The sequence below is a fragment of the Doryrhamphus excisus genome, linkage group LG4, assembly GCF_037039965.1.
Source record: "Doryrhamphus excisus strain RoL-2023G ecotype Guam linkage group LG4, RoL_Dexc_Guam_v1.1, whole genome shotgun sequence".
Taxonomy (NCBI): Eukaryota; Metazoa; Chordata; class Actinopteri; order Syngnathiformes; family Syngnathidae; genus Doryrhamphus; species Doryrhamphus excisus.
The window spans coordinates 7,355,694-7,371,985 of record NC_136360.1 but is presented as its reverse complement, the minus strand read 5'-3'; the positions used below and the strand labels follow the sequence as shown (position 1 = coordinate 7,371,985).

The window sequence follows — 16,292 nt, the reverse complement described above, 5'->3', positions numbered from 1 at the left end:
CTCCCATGACTCCTCTGTATCATCCAAATGGTCATATGCAAACTTAAGACGGGCCTTGACATGTGCTGGTTTAAGCAGGGGAACCTTTCGTGCCATGCATGATTTCACATCATGACGTCTTAGTGTATTACCTACAGTAACCTTGGAAACGGTGGTCCCAGCTCTTTTCAGGTCATTGACCAAGTCCTGTCGTGTAGTTCTGGGCTGATTCCTCACCTTTCTTAGAATCATTGAGACCCCACGAGGTGATATCTTGCATGGGGCTCCACTCCGATTGAGATTGACCGTCATGTTTAGCTTCTTCCATTTTCTAATGATAGCTCCAACAGTGGACCTTTTTTCACCAAGCTGCTTGGTAATTGCTCCGTAGCCCTTTCCAGCCTTGTGGAGGTGTACAATTTTGTCTCTGGTGTCTTTGGACAGCTCTTTGGTCTTCGCCATGTTACAAGTTAAAGTCTTACTGATTGTATGGGGTGGACAGGTGTCTTTATGCAGCTAACGACCTCAAACAGGTGCATCTGATTCAGGATGATACATGGAGTGCAGGTGGACTTCTAATGGGCAGACTAACAGGTCTTTCAGGGTCAGAATTCTAGATGATACACAGGTGTTCAAATACTTATTTGCAGCTGTATCACACAAATAAATTGTTAAAAAATCATGCATTGTGATTTCTGGATTTTTCTTTTTAGTTTATCTCTCTCACAGTGGACATGCACCTACGATGAAAATTTCAGACCCCTCCATGATTTCTAAGTGGGAGAAATAGCAAAATAGCAGGGTGTTCAAATACTTATTTTCTTCACTGTACAGTATATACGTATATGTGTGTGTGTGCGGGTGGGTGGGTGAGTGAAACTAGCCCTTATATTCACATTCATTTAAACTTAAAATTTGAATATGGAAGTGTTGGGGCTTTGCCAGCCTTCTCCACACGCACCCCACATGACCTCTCATCACTTTAAAGACACTAAAGTGGACTTTCTTTCATTTTTTAAATCTTATAAACCCATTATAGTGAGCAGTATCTGAACCAGTTATTGTTTGTAGAAGCATAGAAAACTTATTTGCGACCTTCTCAATATGAGTTTTAAGACTATTAGAGCCCTCTAGGCATGTAATAACAACCCCATCATGCAATGATTTATTAATATATTTTGAAAAAACATGAAGACACAAAATTCAAAGTGAATTGTGGCGAGGGACAACTGTACTTTTTATTTTTTTAAAAATCAAATTTTTTTACATTTTATTTTTTTTTTTAAGTCAATAACTGCATGTCCTGTTGTTAAATAAGCTAGACAAACATGAGATGAAGTCACACATTTCTTATAACACAAACCAAGACATCTCAGTTTTTAACCAGTTCACACACAAATGCTGATTTTGAGTTTTGAGAAACCTCCACTCCGTTTTCCAAAAGCTGAGTTTTTAAGGACAAAAACCTGTTTTTGTGTGCAAAATATCCATATTTGTGTCCTCAAAGCAATCATGCAAATTAGATGAGTACATAATTTGCCCCCCAGTGTCACAGATAGATTGTCAGAGAGAGATAAATATGCTTTCCAATGTGGTATGCAGAATACATCATATATCATTGCAGTTTGACGGTTGACTGTGAAATATATGCAGTATATATGCAGTATTTGGAAAGTTGGTCTTTATGCAGTATAAAAATGGGTATGTGTAAACAAAATCCTACTCCTGAACCCAGTCTACTCCTCAAACCATTAACTGGAACTTCTGAGTGTTTCACTGAATCACTGCCAAATTTGGTACACATCTTCATGGGACTCACAAGTATACGTATGTCTGCCAAATTTGAAAAATTTCAAAGATTGTTTGAAAAACCTGGCTGGCACAAGCGGGACTTAGTCGACTTCAATGATTAAAACTTTTTTTTATTGTCTTTTCCTATCAAACATTACATGACATTACTGAGATTCCTTAGAGCTGAGCAAGTCTGCTAATGAAATAAAAGCTCTTGTGTTCACTTTGTTGGCAGTTTCCTGCACCGAACGGCTAATTTGCAGATAATACATTTAGATGGCACCACAATGGGAGTATGGGACTTGATGATGTATTATAGGGTGATTATACCAGTGTGTGTGTGTGTATCTGCGTGTGTGTGAGTGTGCGAGAGACAAGGTGCAGAACCTCTCTGACAGTCTAAAACCAACAACAGAGAGCTTATCTTGCTTGGCAGAGGTCCATGTAGACTTTTAATATGTTAAGCGACATAAAAGAGCTATATTGAGATTCATTATTTAAGCAGCAGCAATTGTGCTTTAGATGCTGACAATATTGTAGAGGAGAAGAAGAATAATGAGGCACGGCAGTGCAGTCATTTTGAGGGTTGCAATCTCCAGGCAGTTGTCCTATTACGTTTCACAACCCAAATACTTACCAGTTCCAAATTATCGACATTTCATAATATGCTTATTTTTTACACATCCATACATTTACTATGCCGCTTATCCTCATTACGGTCACAGGGGGGTGCTGGAGCCTATCCCAGCTGGCTTCAGGCAACAAGCAGGGTACACCTTGGACTCGTCGCCAGCAAATTATATTTACACATTCATATTTTAATGACTCTCGTTATGTATATAATGCATGTAAAGGGGAACTCTTGCATAAAAAGAAAAGTACAAGTAGAAGCACTGTGTCTTTGGAGGGGAGATGACACAGGTGCACATTTGAGGCTGCTGTTAGCGTGCAGCCATGTGTATCCAGTTACGCTGCCTAGAATGATAGCGCAAGCTGTGGCCTTGCATCTCTCGCCAAAAAAACATCTGCTCTGCCATGACACCATAAAAATAAACAATAATTCTACTTGTCATGTCAATCTACACATTTTGTCTATTTTGCATCACCATTATGTGTTTGGTCTGGCCATTAAGACACGTAAAGGAAGTAACAATAGAAGAAAATACTTGCAGCAATAACTAAAAAGGCCCATTTATCAGTAGTGAAAGGAGGATTTAGCAACAAAAGGGAAGTGTGTCCTGGAAAACGTCTACACTATTGATAACAAGGCCAAACTACACAAACATAATGAGCACAAACCTCCACTAAGGTCAAACCACCCTAATTTGGATCAGCACTAAATTATACACTTTCATAGATACACACTTCCACCATACGTATGTCCGAATTGTGTCATATATTTGTTGTAATGAATGCATTTTTTTTTCACTGAGAAAGAGAATAACATCAATAACCTAAAATTGTGGATTCCCACCAATAATAATAACAACAAATAATAACAGTGTTTTTTCTTTGAGAATATTTTCATAAAATATCCTTAATTCCTTTTTCTAAAAATTAGAACTCTAAGAAATCAGAGCCTCTCTGAAAACAATGAAAATTAAAAAAAAAAAAACAATAATGAACATGTTACTACTTATTGTACAATCTTTTTTGAACATTTTCTAAAAATACAGTATTGCTTAGTGTGCAAGCCTGTCAAGCCATGTCTATAATGTAAATGTAGCAGTACTATGAGGTAGGGCATAAGGGAGCATGAAGATGCTTGTCACTGCTGTCTTTCCATTGAGAGAAAAATGCATTAAATAATAATGATAATTGAATTTGACTGCCAAGATGGAGGATTAAATGCCCAAGCTCACCCAAGCTGTGATCAGACTGGTTCCAATGACAAATGTGTACTTTTAACAACAGTAGATGATCCACTAACAGCAGGAATGGTAGCCAATGTTCCACTAAGTTGAAAATAAACATTTTGTGGTGTAAAAAAAATCCCTAATTAGGATTTGGATGCAGATGCAAAACCATGTGCTTTCCAATGTTCATCTAAGAGTGCTCGTTAATTGTGCCAAAGTATCTTGTTGGACCAAATGAGTGCAGCAGTGAGCCTCATTTAAACTCATAGAGTCATCATTCTGAATAAATAAAGTTACTTATTACCATACATTTATTTGAAAGACCAAGTCTGAAATAGATCTGGAATGATTATTGTTATTTACCTAAGTCAAAATATTGGTGTTTTCACATTTTTATGGTCCAATGCATGTGAATCAAGGTGTGTTTACTGACCACCATCTTGTTGAGGGACACCCAGCAGTCAGAGGGGAAGTCCTGTAGCATGGGCACCAAAAACTGCAAACAGCCGTCCCAGTGACACAACAGCAGCATCATCGCAATCAGGTTGAATATTCGCATCACAGCGCTGGCAAGGTCATAGGTCATGTGGAAGATCTGTTGGGGAAGAAGTGCAATATTAAGGACGCTCAGTTCAACTGGTACTTTCATTCATTCAAAGTAGATTGAATGTATTACAAAGTACAAAGTGATTTCATGTATTACGTTCACATTTTTAAATCTAATTAATGCATACGCATCATGGCAGAAGGAAGCACTGTGTAGAGTCCCCATAATCACATAGTCTGACGCTCTTTTAGAACTTTATTTAATGTACTGTAAACTCAAAACATGTGCATTCAACTTATGGTGCCACATATTGCTCATAATAATACTCATAATAACGTGTCATTGAAGTACACACATAGTAGTTCCAAATGGTGATTACTTTGAAAACTGATTAATTTGATTAAAAACTTTAGTCATTTGAATTGGCTAATTGTCTGATTAATTAAAATGTCAAATATTATCAGAAATAATTGTTTTTGTTTATTTATTATTAATACTATTTGGAGGTAATAAGCAACGCAATGAATTTGAATCTGAAGTAATTAAATTTGATGAATGAATAAATAAATGTAGTTTAATTAATTTAAATGTAAAATAGTATCTGAAATGCATTTTTTTCCTTTAAATATTATTGTATATTATTATATTATTTAATATTACTCAAATAAAAGAAAGAACTGGTTTATAGTTGACTCTGTCCAGTTGAAGGACTGTTACTCATTATTTTGTTTGCTTGGTTGTCGGTAGCCACAGAAAAAAAAAAAAAAAAAAAAAGAAAAAAAATGTTAATTTTGGGGGGAGGAAAAAAAATAAGACAAAAAAAGTGTCTACATTGGTGGCACTACTGAATTTAATTTACTTGTAAATTCGATGAAATGTGACACAGTATAAGCTAAGTGTCTGTTTATAAATATAAGTGGGAATAGTATTTTAATAATGATCATTCTACTGTCTTGTCATCTCTGCTGGAATCTCTGATTGACTGATATGAGAAATGTAAGAATATTACCTTAATACCTTTGTAACTATAAATTGTTAGAGGTACCTAGGCTAACTTGCATAAATATAGAGGTAGTGATTATCATTATTATTATCATCATTAATTATTATTAATTATTACTTTACAATAAATAGTAATAATGGACAGCAAGACATCACTGCTTAAAAAATTGGTTTGAGCACAGACCTAAAACCTGCTTCCTAATGCACAAGACTAGACACACACAAACTAATAAACACGTCTAAAAACCTCAGGTAGGGTTTAACAAGAAGAAACTGATGTTTGGGTTGGTCACCTGTCCAGACACAGTCTCAAGTTCTTGTTTTTTAATGCACAAGATTAGACACATGCAATCCAGAAAATAAGTAAATGTCACAAAAAAGTGGGCTAATAAATTGACACACAAAGACTGGAGATTTCTGAAAATAAAACAGAAGAAATTTCTACACTGTACAAGAAGCAATGAAGTCTGTAAAATTAAATAATTAAAAATAAAAAATCACAAAATCTTCAACTACAATGATGAAAATAATAATATTAGTGATGATTATAATGATGGTAATAATGATAAAGATTATAACAATAAGGATAATGATAATAATAATAATAATACAATGATAATAATAACAGGGGAAACAAGACAGTGGCATGAACATAATTATATCTTGCAAAAAGGGGTAGGCATTTATAAGCTTTTGCTTCAGCCTACTCCTTTTGGGCTTGTTATCAGATGGTTGAATACAAATGTAAATAATGGAAAGTTATATTTTGATTTTGATTGATGTAAGAAATGCACTGTTATGATTCATATATTTGCCCAAATAAAGCGGAGAAAAAAAAAAAAAAAAAAATGTATGTATGTATGAATGTACAGAAACAATAATTATATGGTAGTTAATAAAAAAATACATACATTTGTATGAAATAAAGCATGAAATAACTGATTAAACTATCCATTAATTTATTTAAAATATCTGAAATTATTTGTATTTATGCATTCATTTATTTATGTGTATCTACTTCAGTTAATATTATGTTGAGACAACCAGTGGAGGGTTTTTCTGTACCAAAATGCAATAAATGTAAAAGCAAAGAAAAAAACTTATGAAAACACAAACTGTCTCATAATAGTATTTTGAAATAAACATGGATTGTTCTAGACTGGGCTGCACAGCGGTCGAATGGTTAGCGTGCAGGCCACACGGCTAGGAGACCCAATTTCGATTCCACCCCCGGGCAACTCTGTGTGGAGTTTGCATGTTCTCCCTGTGCGTGCGTGGGTTTTCTCCGGGTACTCCGGTTTCCTCCCACATTCCAAAAACATGCTAGGTTAATTGGTGACTCCAAATTGTCCATAGGTATGAATGTGAGTGTGAATGGTTGTTTGTCTATATGTGCCCTGTGATTGGCTGGCGACCAGTGCAGGGGTGGGACAGGCTCCAGCACGGCCATGAGGATAAGCGGTAGAAAATGAATAAATGAATGTTTCAGACGGTACCATGAGGACCCTGGCTACACTTTTCATGTGAGCCAAAGGTCCAGTAATATGACAGGAGATCCATCCTCCCTTGTGATTTGAAGGCATTCCCCTTACATGATGAATGACGCTCCTTGACAAACACCCCCCCGTCCAACCACCTCCACCTCCTGCTGTAACAGAACAGCACCTGGCCATGTGTCAATGTCACAACTCAGCTATCTGGGTCACAATACACTGCTGGGATATACTCACAAAAATTGACTTTACACTCTGTTTTGACACTTGATGAAACCCCGTTATTGCTACCACACACACCCTCCAATGAGCAAACAGCCTTCTTCCCTTTTCCGGAAATTGCTCCATTTATCCCCAACAATGTTTATCACTGCCTTTGCTCTGACGCACCATAAACACACACAATGATAAATTATCTGTCAAAAAATATCAAATCTTGCCCTGCTTTATTCATTCTATAGAGAAGCGAGACCATCCAGACCTGCTGGATGACGGTAAAAGACCTGTGACTATTTATAGGGGAACACCACACATAGCCCTACATGGCAGGAGAAGCATATGACTTCCCCTAGCCACTCAGCAAATAAGATAATGCAAAGTTGATTCCACTGATATATAATTGCAATTTTGGTATTTGCCAAAGTTACACCCTGGACTGGTCGCCAGCTGTAAGAGGAAAGAGGAATACCCATAGAAAATCCATGCATACATGGGGAGAACATGCAAACTCCACATGTCCACATGAGATATCCAGATCTTCCAGATCTCCTGACTGTGTAGCCAACATGCTAACCATTACACCACTGTGAGATCCAAAATATACAGTATACGCATACACAGCAATATCCATCGATTTTCTTCCACTCATCCAGGTTCCACCAGGAGGAAACCAAGGCGTTCCTGGACCTGCTGTAAGACATAATCCCTCCAGCGTATCCTAGGTCTGGCCCGGGGCCTTGCCCGCAACACCTCACCAGGTAGGCGTCCGGGACGCATCCGGACTAGATGCCCGAGCCACTTGGTTGTTTACCATTTATCAGGCTATTGATTTTTTCTGATTAAATGTAATATTATTCTCATAAAATGATGTTGTTTTTTTTCATGTAATATTGTAGGTTCATCGTAATGAAATTGGGATTTTATTGTTATTTCACAAATTTATTCTCAGAAAATCTTTTTTTTTCATGAAATATTGCAAATTTATTCTCATAAAATTGCAATATTTTATTTCCTGTAATATTACAATGCTACCATTTTTGTCACGGAATATCACAATTTTATTCATGCAAAATATGTTTGTCTGTAATATTTGTTGTAACAATAAAGTTTTTGTTTTTATTTAAACATGTGCAAATATTTTTATTATTTATTTTATTCTCATAACACTACTTTTTGTCTTGTATTTGGCCACATGTTTTTCTCATATATACAGTATCACATCTTTGTTCTACGGATCTGGTTTTTTTTTAAATTATAATATAAAAATTATGACTTTTCTAACACTATTCTTTTTTTTCTGTTCACTGTGGCTCTAAGACACCATTGTAATTGATTTGTGTTTCCAATTAAAAGAAAACAACTCCCAAAAATGTGGCGTTACCTGCTTTTCATGTGAACCTTTATTAAATATGGGCTTATCTGGGCTGAGCCACAGTAATCTGATGTGATCCATGTAGTTGTTGTCATTGGCGTGTGTGCTACAGACAGTATATTAGGCTTCCCCCTGAGCTCAAATTACTGCTCAGTAATCAAAAGAGCTGTGGTTGTTCCAGTCATTCATTGCAGCTCAGTTAGTGTGTGTTCATGTTTAAACAAAGCACACACACACTCGCAGTGTGTTGGGGTTAATTGTGTTTATGTTGCATAACGATGCAGATACATGCTGGAGGAATAAATAAATATGGCTTATCGCCTCATTAGCTTCCATTTCTACAATGTGTCAGCTTTTCATTACACCACTACAAAACAATACAAATGAGGACCAGGTACACTATGACAAAGGTCCCCGATCAACGTTCCGAGACCCAATAGCGGTCAGTGGACGGGGTCAAACCGGGAAACTTTCAAGCGCAATAATAAAAAACAATTTGGAATTTGTAAATAACTATATTATACAGTTTTGCATGTTTATTGTGTTTTTTGTGGGCAGCGACCTGTCCCACTTTGTTTGACGGTCGTTTAACACACCATAGTTGTGTGGTAACTTTCTCCCATATCGCACAGGTAGACTGCTTCACAGTATTTTTCCACTTTTTCTTTCACCTCATATCTGGTTCATGTTACTGGAGAACTTTGTAAAATACATTTTTGTGACAAAATGTAATAATAACAGCATCCGGTGTCAACCATGTTGTTGGAGCACATACTTCCCTGCTTAACTTTAATAGTACTAAATTGTGTGTAGTGATAGACATGTGTATACCTCTTCCCACTGGTGGATGTAGCGGATGAGCCTGGACAGTCTGAGCAGGCGCAGCAGGCTGAGGATTTTAGTGAATCGAACAATGCGGAGCGCACGTGCCGTCTTGTACATCTCCGAATCAATGCCCTTCTCCACGATGAGGAAGATATAATCCACAGGTATGGAGGAGACAAAGTCCACCACGAACCAGCTCTGCAGGTACTTCTTCTTGATCTTCTTGGGGTCCAGGATGATCTCGGTGTTGTCCTCGAATACGATGCCCGTCCTGAAGTTGAGCACCAGGTCTATGAGGAAAAAGGTGTCCGACACTACGTTGAAGATGATCCAGGGAGTGGTGGTCTCGTCCTTGAAGAAGGTGATGCCCACGGGGATGATGATCAGGTTTCCCACCATGAACATGAGCATGGTAAAGTCCCAGTAAAACCTAAAATGGAGATTCAAATCATGTCAGGACATTGACATTTGTAACATAATAATTTGCATTTTGGCAAGAAATTATAATATTTTTAGCATCCCATGTGAGATATGTTTAAGGAGTGGTGCTTTTTTGTGTGTTTTTGAAATAATTGCAATCCGCTTGCAATACTTTGGTGTTTTTGCTGCTTTGAATTATGTCAAAAAGTTCTATAATTGTGACAAATTGTACATATTTTCAGCACCCTGTGTTATCCATGTTTAAGGAATGCATATTTTAGTGCATTCGGTGGTGAAATTGTAATATGCTGATAATCCACTGTGGAATTCATACTTTGTTTCAATCTTTGTAACAAATTATAACATTTTGGTCATGTTTCTGGAGTGCATACTTTCTGTATTGATTGTAATATATTATATGAAAAGTTTGGCCCATATACCACCACATGCACACCAACAGTCTTAGGTATACCTGAAGTCACTGTAAGGGTGGATGATCCAGTTCCCCGCAGACTTGACCCTCTCTTGCTCCTTCTCCACCGCCTTCTGGCTGCCGAACATGCGCAGGGAGAATTTGTTGACCCCTGGCTGCAGCATGGCGGTGAACTGCCGCTGCATGTAGGTTTGGTTCCGATGGGAGTCACCATCATCCGCCACTATCTGTGAGCCGTCCTCCGCTTTGGAGCTCCTGGACTGCTGACTCGGGGTGTGCCCTTTACCGGTAGGCGCGTTGGAGAAAGACACCCTGGAGTCCTTCTTCTCCATCCCCGCCGAGGCGCTCTTGACCTCGGCCCCCAGTGGTGGAGACCCCACTGACACCACAGAGCCGTCCATGCTTGCAGCCTTGCCGCCCTCGGCGCCTTCTACCTCCCCATCAGCGTGCTTCTCCTGTCTAGATATGAGGGAGGAGAGGCTCCCGGAGCTGGTCGGCTCTCTTCGGCAGTCCCCGTTCTTGTTGCATATCATGCCGGCTTCGCGTCCTAGCACGGCCGCCTCTGGCACAGAGCCCCCACAGCTCTCACCCTGTGGAGCATCCCAGTGGAAGAACCGAGAGGAATCTGAGCAGTGGTCCCGAAGAAGCAAGAGCTCATTGTTGTTGGAGTTTTTGCGCGCAAAGGAGGAGGCTGCCCCGCCTCCTGGCGCACATCTCTTCATGATGGTGGTGCCTCCTCCAATGCTCCCATCATCCTGTCCCGCCTGCTGTTGGTGGACTGTGAGCTCCTCCTTGTCCATCACTGATCACTCAAAGACAGACCCACAGACAAAGCAGCACCTGGAAGTCCACTCACACCCTCACACTTAAATAATGCAATGGTGGATTGTAGTTATATACAAATGAATGTAGAAAACTAATTGTGCAGAGTTTCAATAAAAACACAAAACATAATAAACTGGTGAAAATGTGGAATAAAAAAAGTTCTTCCCTCACCATTAAATACACTGGAAGGTTCCCTGTGGCTTCTGGTTGAGGCACACTTAGCTAAATAGCCCCATCTTGTGGATAACATCTGGAAATACGCCTTTCTGGTCCGGGAAGTGGGGGCAACCACGTGGTGGATCCCGGCCGGTAGGGCTCAAAATTACATCCGGGGTGTTGATTTGCATAAACCGCAAAAATGGGGTCTTAATAGGAAACCAGCAGAGGTGGGAGAAAGTCGGTGTCTCGAGTCTGTACGTCAAGTTTCAAGTTTCAAAAACATGCAAGTCCAAGTCAGTCTCAAGTCAAGAAAACACAGATCAAGTCAGATCCCAAGTCATAAGCTTGACATTTTCGAGTCCTTCAAACATGCCAGCCTTGATGACTCTCCAGCCCTCCCAGTGGATTCCCCCACGACTGGGGATCATTTTGATAAATGTCTTCTGTGGTACAGAACATTTGCTCAGCTTAACCGTTGTTTCTGTTTGGACGCATTTGACTGCAGCACACAACGTTCAGTGGAAAAACAGAGGAGATTTTGTGCAGGAGCTGTCAATACATTTTTCTTGATTACTTCCGGTCAAGTTTTGTTGACTTTGACTTAAACTCTAAAGACTCAGCACATCACATAAATCTATTCTTATTGGAAGCTCTCTGTAGCAACATTTTTTTCTTTCGAAAATAGCCAGTTTATTTGCAATTTACTCTGTAATTTTAATGTTAATTTTAATATGCAAATAAAATTATTGAGAAGCACTGATTTAGCTTGTTAGCGTCCTTTGTCGCAAGCGAACAATGGCAATTAAAGAGAAATAAGGAGTGTTCTGGAGCAGAATCTCATCTAATAAGTACAACAGTGACGTTTATTGAAAATGCTGATCCAAACTCAGAAGAGACTGTCAACATCAAACCAGCTGGCGGATTTGGAGGGGAGGAGTGAGCCGGTGCAACTTTTGGTGGTGCCTGAAGAATCCATAATGCAGGCATTTTTAAGAGCCAAAACAAGACATTAGCAGGGTTCCACTGGACTTCAAATATGGCAACAGCCAATAAAAACAGTATCAGGAGGTTGTGTACGACCACAGCTGTCAATGTTTTTTTTAACAGGAGTTAATAAGAGGGCTGCACGGCGGTCGAGTGGTTAGCACACAGACCTCCCAGCTAGGAGACCAGGGTTCAATTCCAACCTCGGCCATCTCTGTATGGAGTTTGCATGTTCTCCCCGTGCATGCGTGGGTTTTCTCCGGGTACTCCGGTTTCCTCCCACATTCCAAAAACATGCTAGGTTAATTGGCGACTCCAAATTGTCCATAGGTATGAATGTGAGTGTGAATGGTTGTTTGTCTATATGTGCCCTGTGATTGGGTGTTGGGTCCAGTCCAGGGTGTAGCCCGCATCTCGTTGGAAGACTGCTGGGATAGGGAATAAAGAATGAATGAATGAAAGAGTTAATAAGAGAATTTGCTTTCATCGACCATGCATTCGACAACGAAAGGAGAATTGGCAGTAACATGAATTGTGACTAACTAATTGATTAACTGAAGCATTTGCAGTGACAAAAATAGTACAAAAACACTTTTTTATAGTACTTCATTAGGTACTTTTTGTGACAAAATACTTTTATTGCATTACAATATATATATATACGTATATATATATATATATATATATATATATATATATATATATATGATGCAATTTGAGTTAGTTGTGTATCGGTGCAAGAAAATGACCAACAAAAACAAAAGCAGTTTGACTGTATACACTTTTTAATTCATTTATTTAAAAACATCAATATCCGATATGAATACAAGTCGCTACAATATCATCACAATTTGGAACATTTACAGCAATTGAAAGACTTCATTCTTCTTGAATTTCTTTTTTTTTTGATCATGACTCAAAATGCAACAAACACAAAATAGCTTATGAACTGTACAATCAAATCTCAAAAGGAATGGAGCGAAGTACTGTCGACTTTGTGTCAGGTACAAGTTCACCCGGCAAAGCGAAAAGTGTGTGGGTTCAACAAGTCCGCCAGGGACTTTTTGGTGCCTTTAAACAACATCTGCTAAAATATTTCAGCTTATGTATCTGTAAAGCATGACTTGTCTTCCATCAAACAAAACCGTATTATTAAAGTTTGCTAATAAAACCCAAAACAATGGACTGTAGGGTAACAGGGTGCTATGACATCTAGCTACAAATAAATACCACAGATAGAAAATAGAACACAATATTTTAGCTTAATGTCAGCTGTACTTACAAACATAAATACATGATTATTACTTTTGGGTTCTAGTGATTATGCGGGCAGCAGAGTGAATAAAGAATAATGATGCTATGGTGCCTATTATTGGCTTGGGAGGAGAGCACACACACACACACACACGCACACACACGCAACAGTCTCTCTTCACTTTCATATTCACAATTAATGTACAATGTGGACGTTTGAAGTATGGCTTCACTCAGGCAATTCTGTGGACAACACACAGCATAATGAGTACCAATAAGAGACATAGTACTTTTAAGGTGGGAGTGGGGGGAGTGAATGTTACCATCGTTCAGGGCTGTTGCTTGTGTCCACTGTGGGGATTTGGGTCTCTGCTGGCAGGAGGATGTGCTGTGCTGCATCTTGGTCAGCTTGGGTTACGTCAAAACCCGTGTTGGCAAGGAATGGCTCTGAGTCCGGGTCGTAGTCGTAGGTGTAATAGGATACGTCGGCCATTGAGCCCTGCTCTTCTTCAGCTGCTAACAAAAAGAAAATATATAGACACATTTTGAAGCAGGAAATAATGAGAAAAAAGTAACGTTATTAAAGTCTTTCTTTGTCATTTAAGTGTAAAAAAAGTTAGGCACCATTAATCTGACAACGTCAACATGACTCCTGCAACATCTGCATATAGACAGTTGCTGTTGCACAACCTAGAGCTCCATTGTTCCACTGACAGAAACAGCACCCCATATATAGATGGCGTCCACCCAACTGTGCTTTTGTTCCGTAATCCTCAGAATCTTTTTAGAAGCTTTGAAGGCTGTGGTTTTTGCATCAGCTGATGAACAGCCTTGGTACACATTTTCTATACCTTATCCTCACGAGGGTCACAGGGGTGCTGGAGCCTATCCCAGCTGTCTTCGGGCGAGAGGCAGAGCCCACCCTGGACTGGTCGCCAGCCAATCACAAGGCACATATAGACAAACAACCATTCACACTCACATTCATACCTATGGACAATTTGGAGTCACCAATTAACCTAGCATGTTTTTGGAATGTACCCAGAGAAAACCCACGCATGGGGAGAACATACAAACTCCACAAAGAGATGCCCGAGGGTGGAATTGAACCCAGGTCTCCTAGATGTGTGGCCTGTGTGCTAACCACTAGGTCACCGTGCAGCCAGCTCTACTTAGAACCTCTTTACAATCCAACAGTGCAAAATGTTTTTCAACTAGTCTTAAAATCGTGACTTGTAATGTGTTAATAAAACGTCACTTGTGCATGTTATAACCCCCAAATCATTTCGTGCTTGGGCTGCAGTACTTCATCACAGACGTTAGAGGGCCCTCTTTGCTTATAATGTACAGGTATGGCCTTTACTTTACAAGGTATGGCCTCGATTTTACATAAGCATTACAAAGAAGCGACCAAGCAACTGACATACTCGACACTAAGAGGTGTTAGATTTTACAGTGGAGGATTTAAAAGATAACTTTATAAAGAGACATTTCGATTCCTGTGTGTAGGTGTGTCTTGTGTGTGTCATTCTGCACTAATAAGACACACATGGACGCTAATTCCATAGATTTGACTTCCTCCACTGGAGGACACAAGATTTCCTCTCCAGAAAATGAATGAATGAATGAACTACACTTAATAATTAATACATGTGTGCAGATGTGGATACATATACTGTATGTGTTTGTTGCAGTGGATAACAACATTCCTGTGCAGTATGAAGAACTGACATTTCTGCTGAGAAGACCTTTGACTGAGAGAGACCGGGAGCACAACAAGTCAGCGCACGCAACCCTCACATTACACACACACCTGCACACATCATTCACACAGGAAGGCCTTGTTGCAATTCACCTTATCACTCCAGCATCTGCAATGTGTAACATGCAGCCAAAGGTGTGAGGCCTGGAAGCTGGCAGCTCATCAACTCAACTATCAGGCTCGCCTATCAATGTATTTATCACCCTGACTGTAGACATGATGTGATGGCAGGGGAATGTGTAGAATGCACACATACACACACACACACCCACACACGCACACTAAGTACATGTCCACACTCCTCTGTTAACTGGTCTCATCCCTCCTTCCTTTTGCTACTTGTAAAATTGCAAATCATTGAGGACCATTTGACTGGTAGGTTAATTTCCCGCCGAACCAGTGATGTAACACATATGCCAGCAGAGATAAACCAATCAGAGACCAGTATTAAATACATACAGTATGTATGCCTAACGTTCACCACGCCTCCAGGGTTGCAAAACAACATCATTTCTATCTATCTATCTAAACCAAGTAAAGAAAATGAATTTGGAGCTTGATATCATTCTAGGATTAACAAAAGAACTCCAACTGCTGGACTTTGGTGTAAACAGGGCGTTCAAAGTGAAGTTGCAAGTGGCGTGAGAGCGATGGATGAAAGACGGCAAACACAGAGGCAGCCGAGTTACGCCATCATACGTATGTAAATGAATTGTAGATTCTTGGGCTAAGGTATCTGCTTTAACTGTTGTCCGAGCTTTGGTGAAAACCGCCATCATTGCTGAACAGCCATCTGACCACGGGACTGACTCTGACAATAATGAAAGGGGAACCCTTTCTGTTAAGCTTTTCATGTATATATGTATATATAGTACAATATATATAATAATATAATATATATAGTACAGAAATATACCCCATAATTGAGACTTACACATACATACATCCATAACATAGGGTAATCAATACATCCTTAACCATTAATGCAAACTCCAACTATGAAAAAAAGTGTTTTCATATACAAATATTATTATTTTTTATACATCTGATTCTGATACCAATCATCCATGAATGAAATTGGCTGATACCAATTCCAATCACATGGATTAACTGCACATTTTCCAATATATGCTGTGCCGTATAGGGGCAAATTGCTAGGACAATTTAAAGGTAGGGGCTGCACGGCGGTCTACGTAGTGGTTAGCACGCAGACATCACAGCTAGGAGACCTGAGTTCAATCCCACCCTCGGCTATCTCTGTGTGGAGTTTGCATGTTCTCCCTGTGCATGTGTGGGTTTTACTCCGGGTACTCCAGTTTCCTCCCACATTCCAAAAACATGCTAGGTTAATTAGCGACTCCAAATTGTCCA

General features: G+C 39.3%; 2 protein-coding genes across 3 annotated transcripts in view; both read right to left on the bottom strand.

The window, feature by feature from the left end:
- The window catches only part of hcn2b (hyperpolarization activated cyclic nucleotide-gated potassium channel 2b), a 29,434-nt gene extending 18,489 nt beyond the window's left edge, over window positions 1-10,945 (bottom strand). The window contains exons 1-4 of the mRNA XM_058073007.2: window positions 10,934-10,945; window positions 9,977-10,739; window positions 9,091-9,514; window positions 4,060-4,221 (exon numbers count right to left, since the gene is read on the bottom strand). Of these exons, the coding sequence (XP_057928990.2) occupies window positions 4,060-4,221; window positions 9,091-9,514; window positions 9,977-10,737 (1,347 nt within the window). The 5' untranslated portion in view covers window positions 10,738-10,739; window positions 10,934-10,945. The remainder of the gene's footprint in view (window positions 1-4,059; window positions 4,222-9,090; window positions 9,515-9,976; window positions 10,740-10,933) is intronic.
- A 1,736-nt stretch (window positions 10,946-12,681) lies between these two features.
- cpamd8 (C3 and PZP like alpha-2-macroglobulin domain containing 8) overlaps window positions 12,682-16,292 on the bottom strand; it is a 34,176-nt gene continuing 30,565 nt past the window's right edge. Inside the window, exons 43-44 of one of the 2 annotated variants that reach the window (XM_058073627.2) lie at window positions 13,483-13,675; window positions 12,682-13,402 (exon numbers count right to left, since the gene is read on the bottom strand). In XM_058073627.2, the coding sequence (XP_057929610.2) occupies window position 13,402; window positions 13,483-13,675 (194 nt within the window). In that variant the 3' untranslated portion in view covers window positions 12,682-13,401. The remainder of the gene's footprint in view (window positions 13,403-13,482; window positions 13,676-16,292) is intronic. The other variant, XM_058073628.2, reaches the window with a different exon arrangement.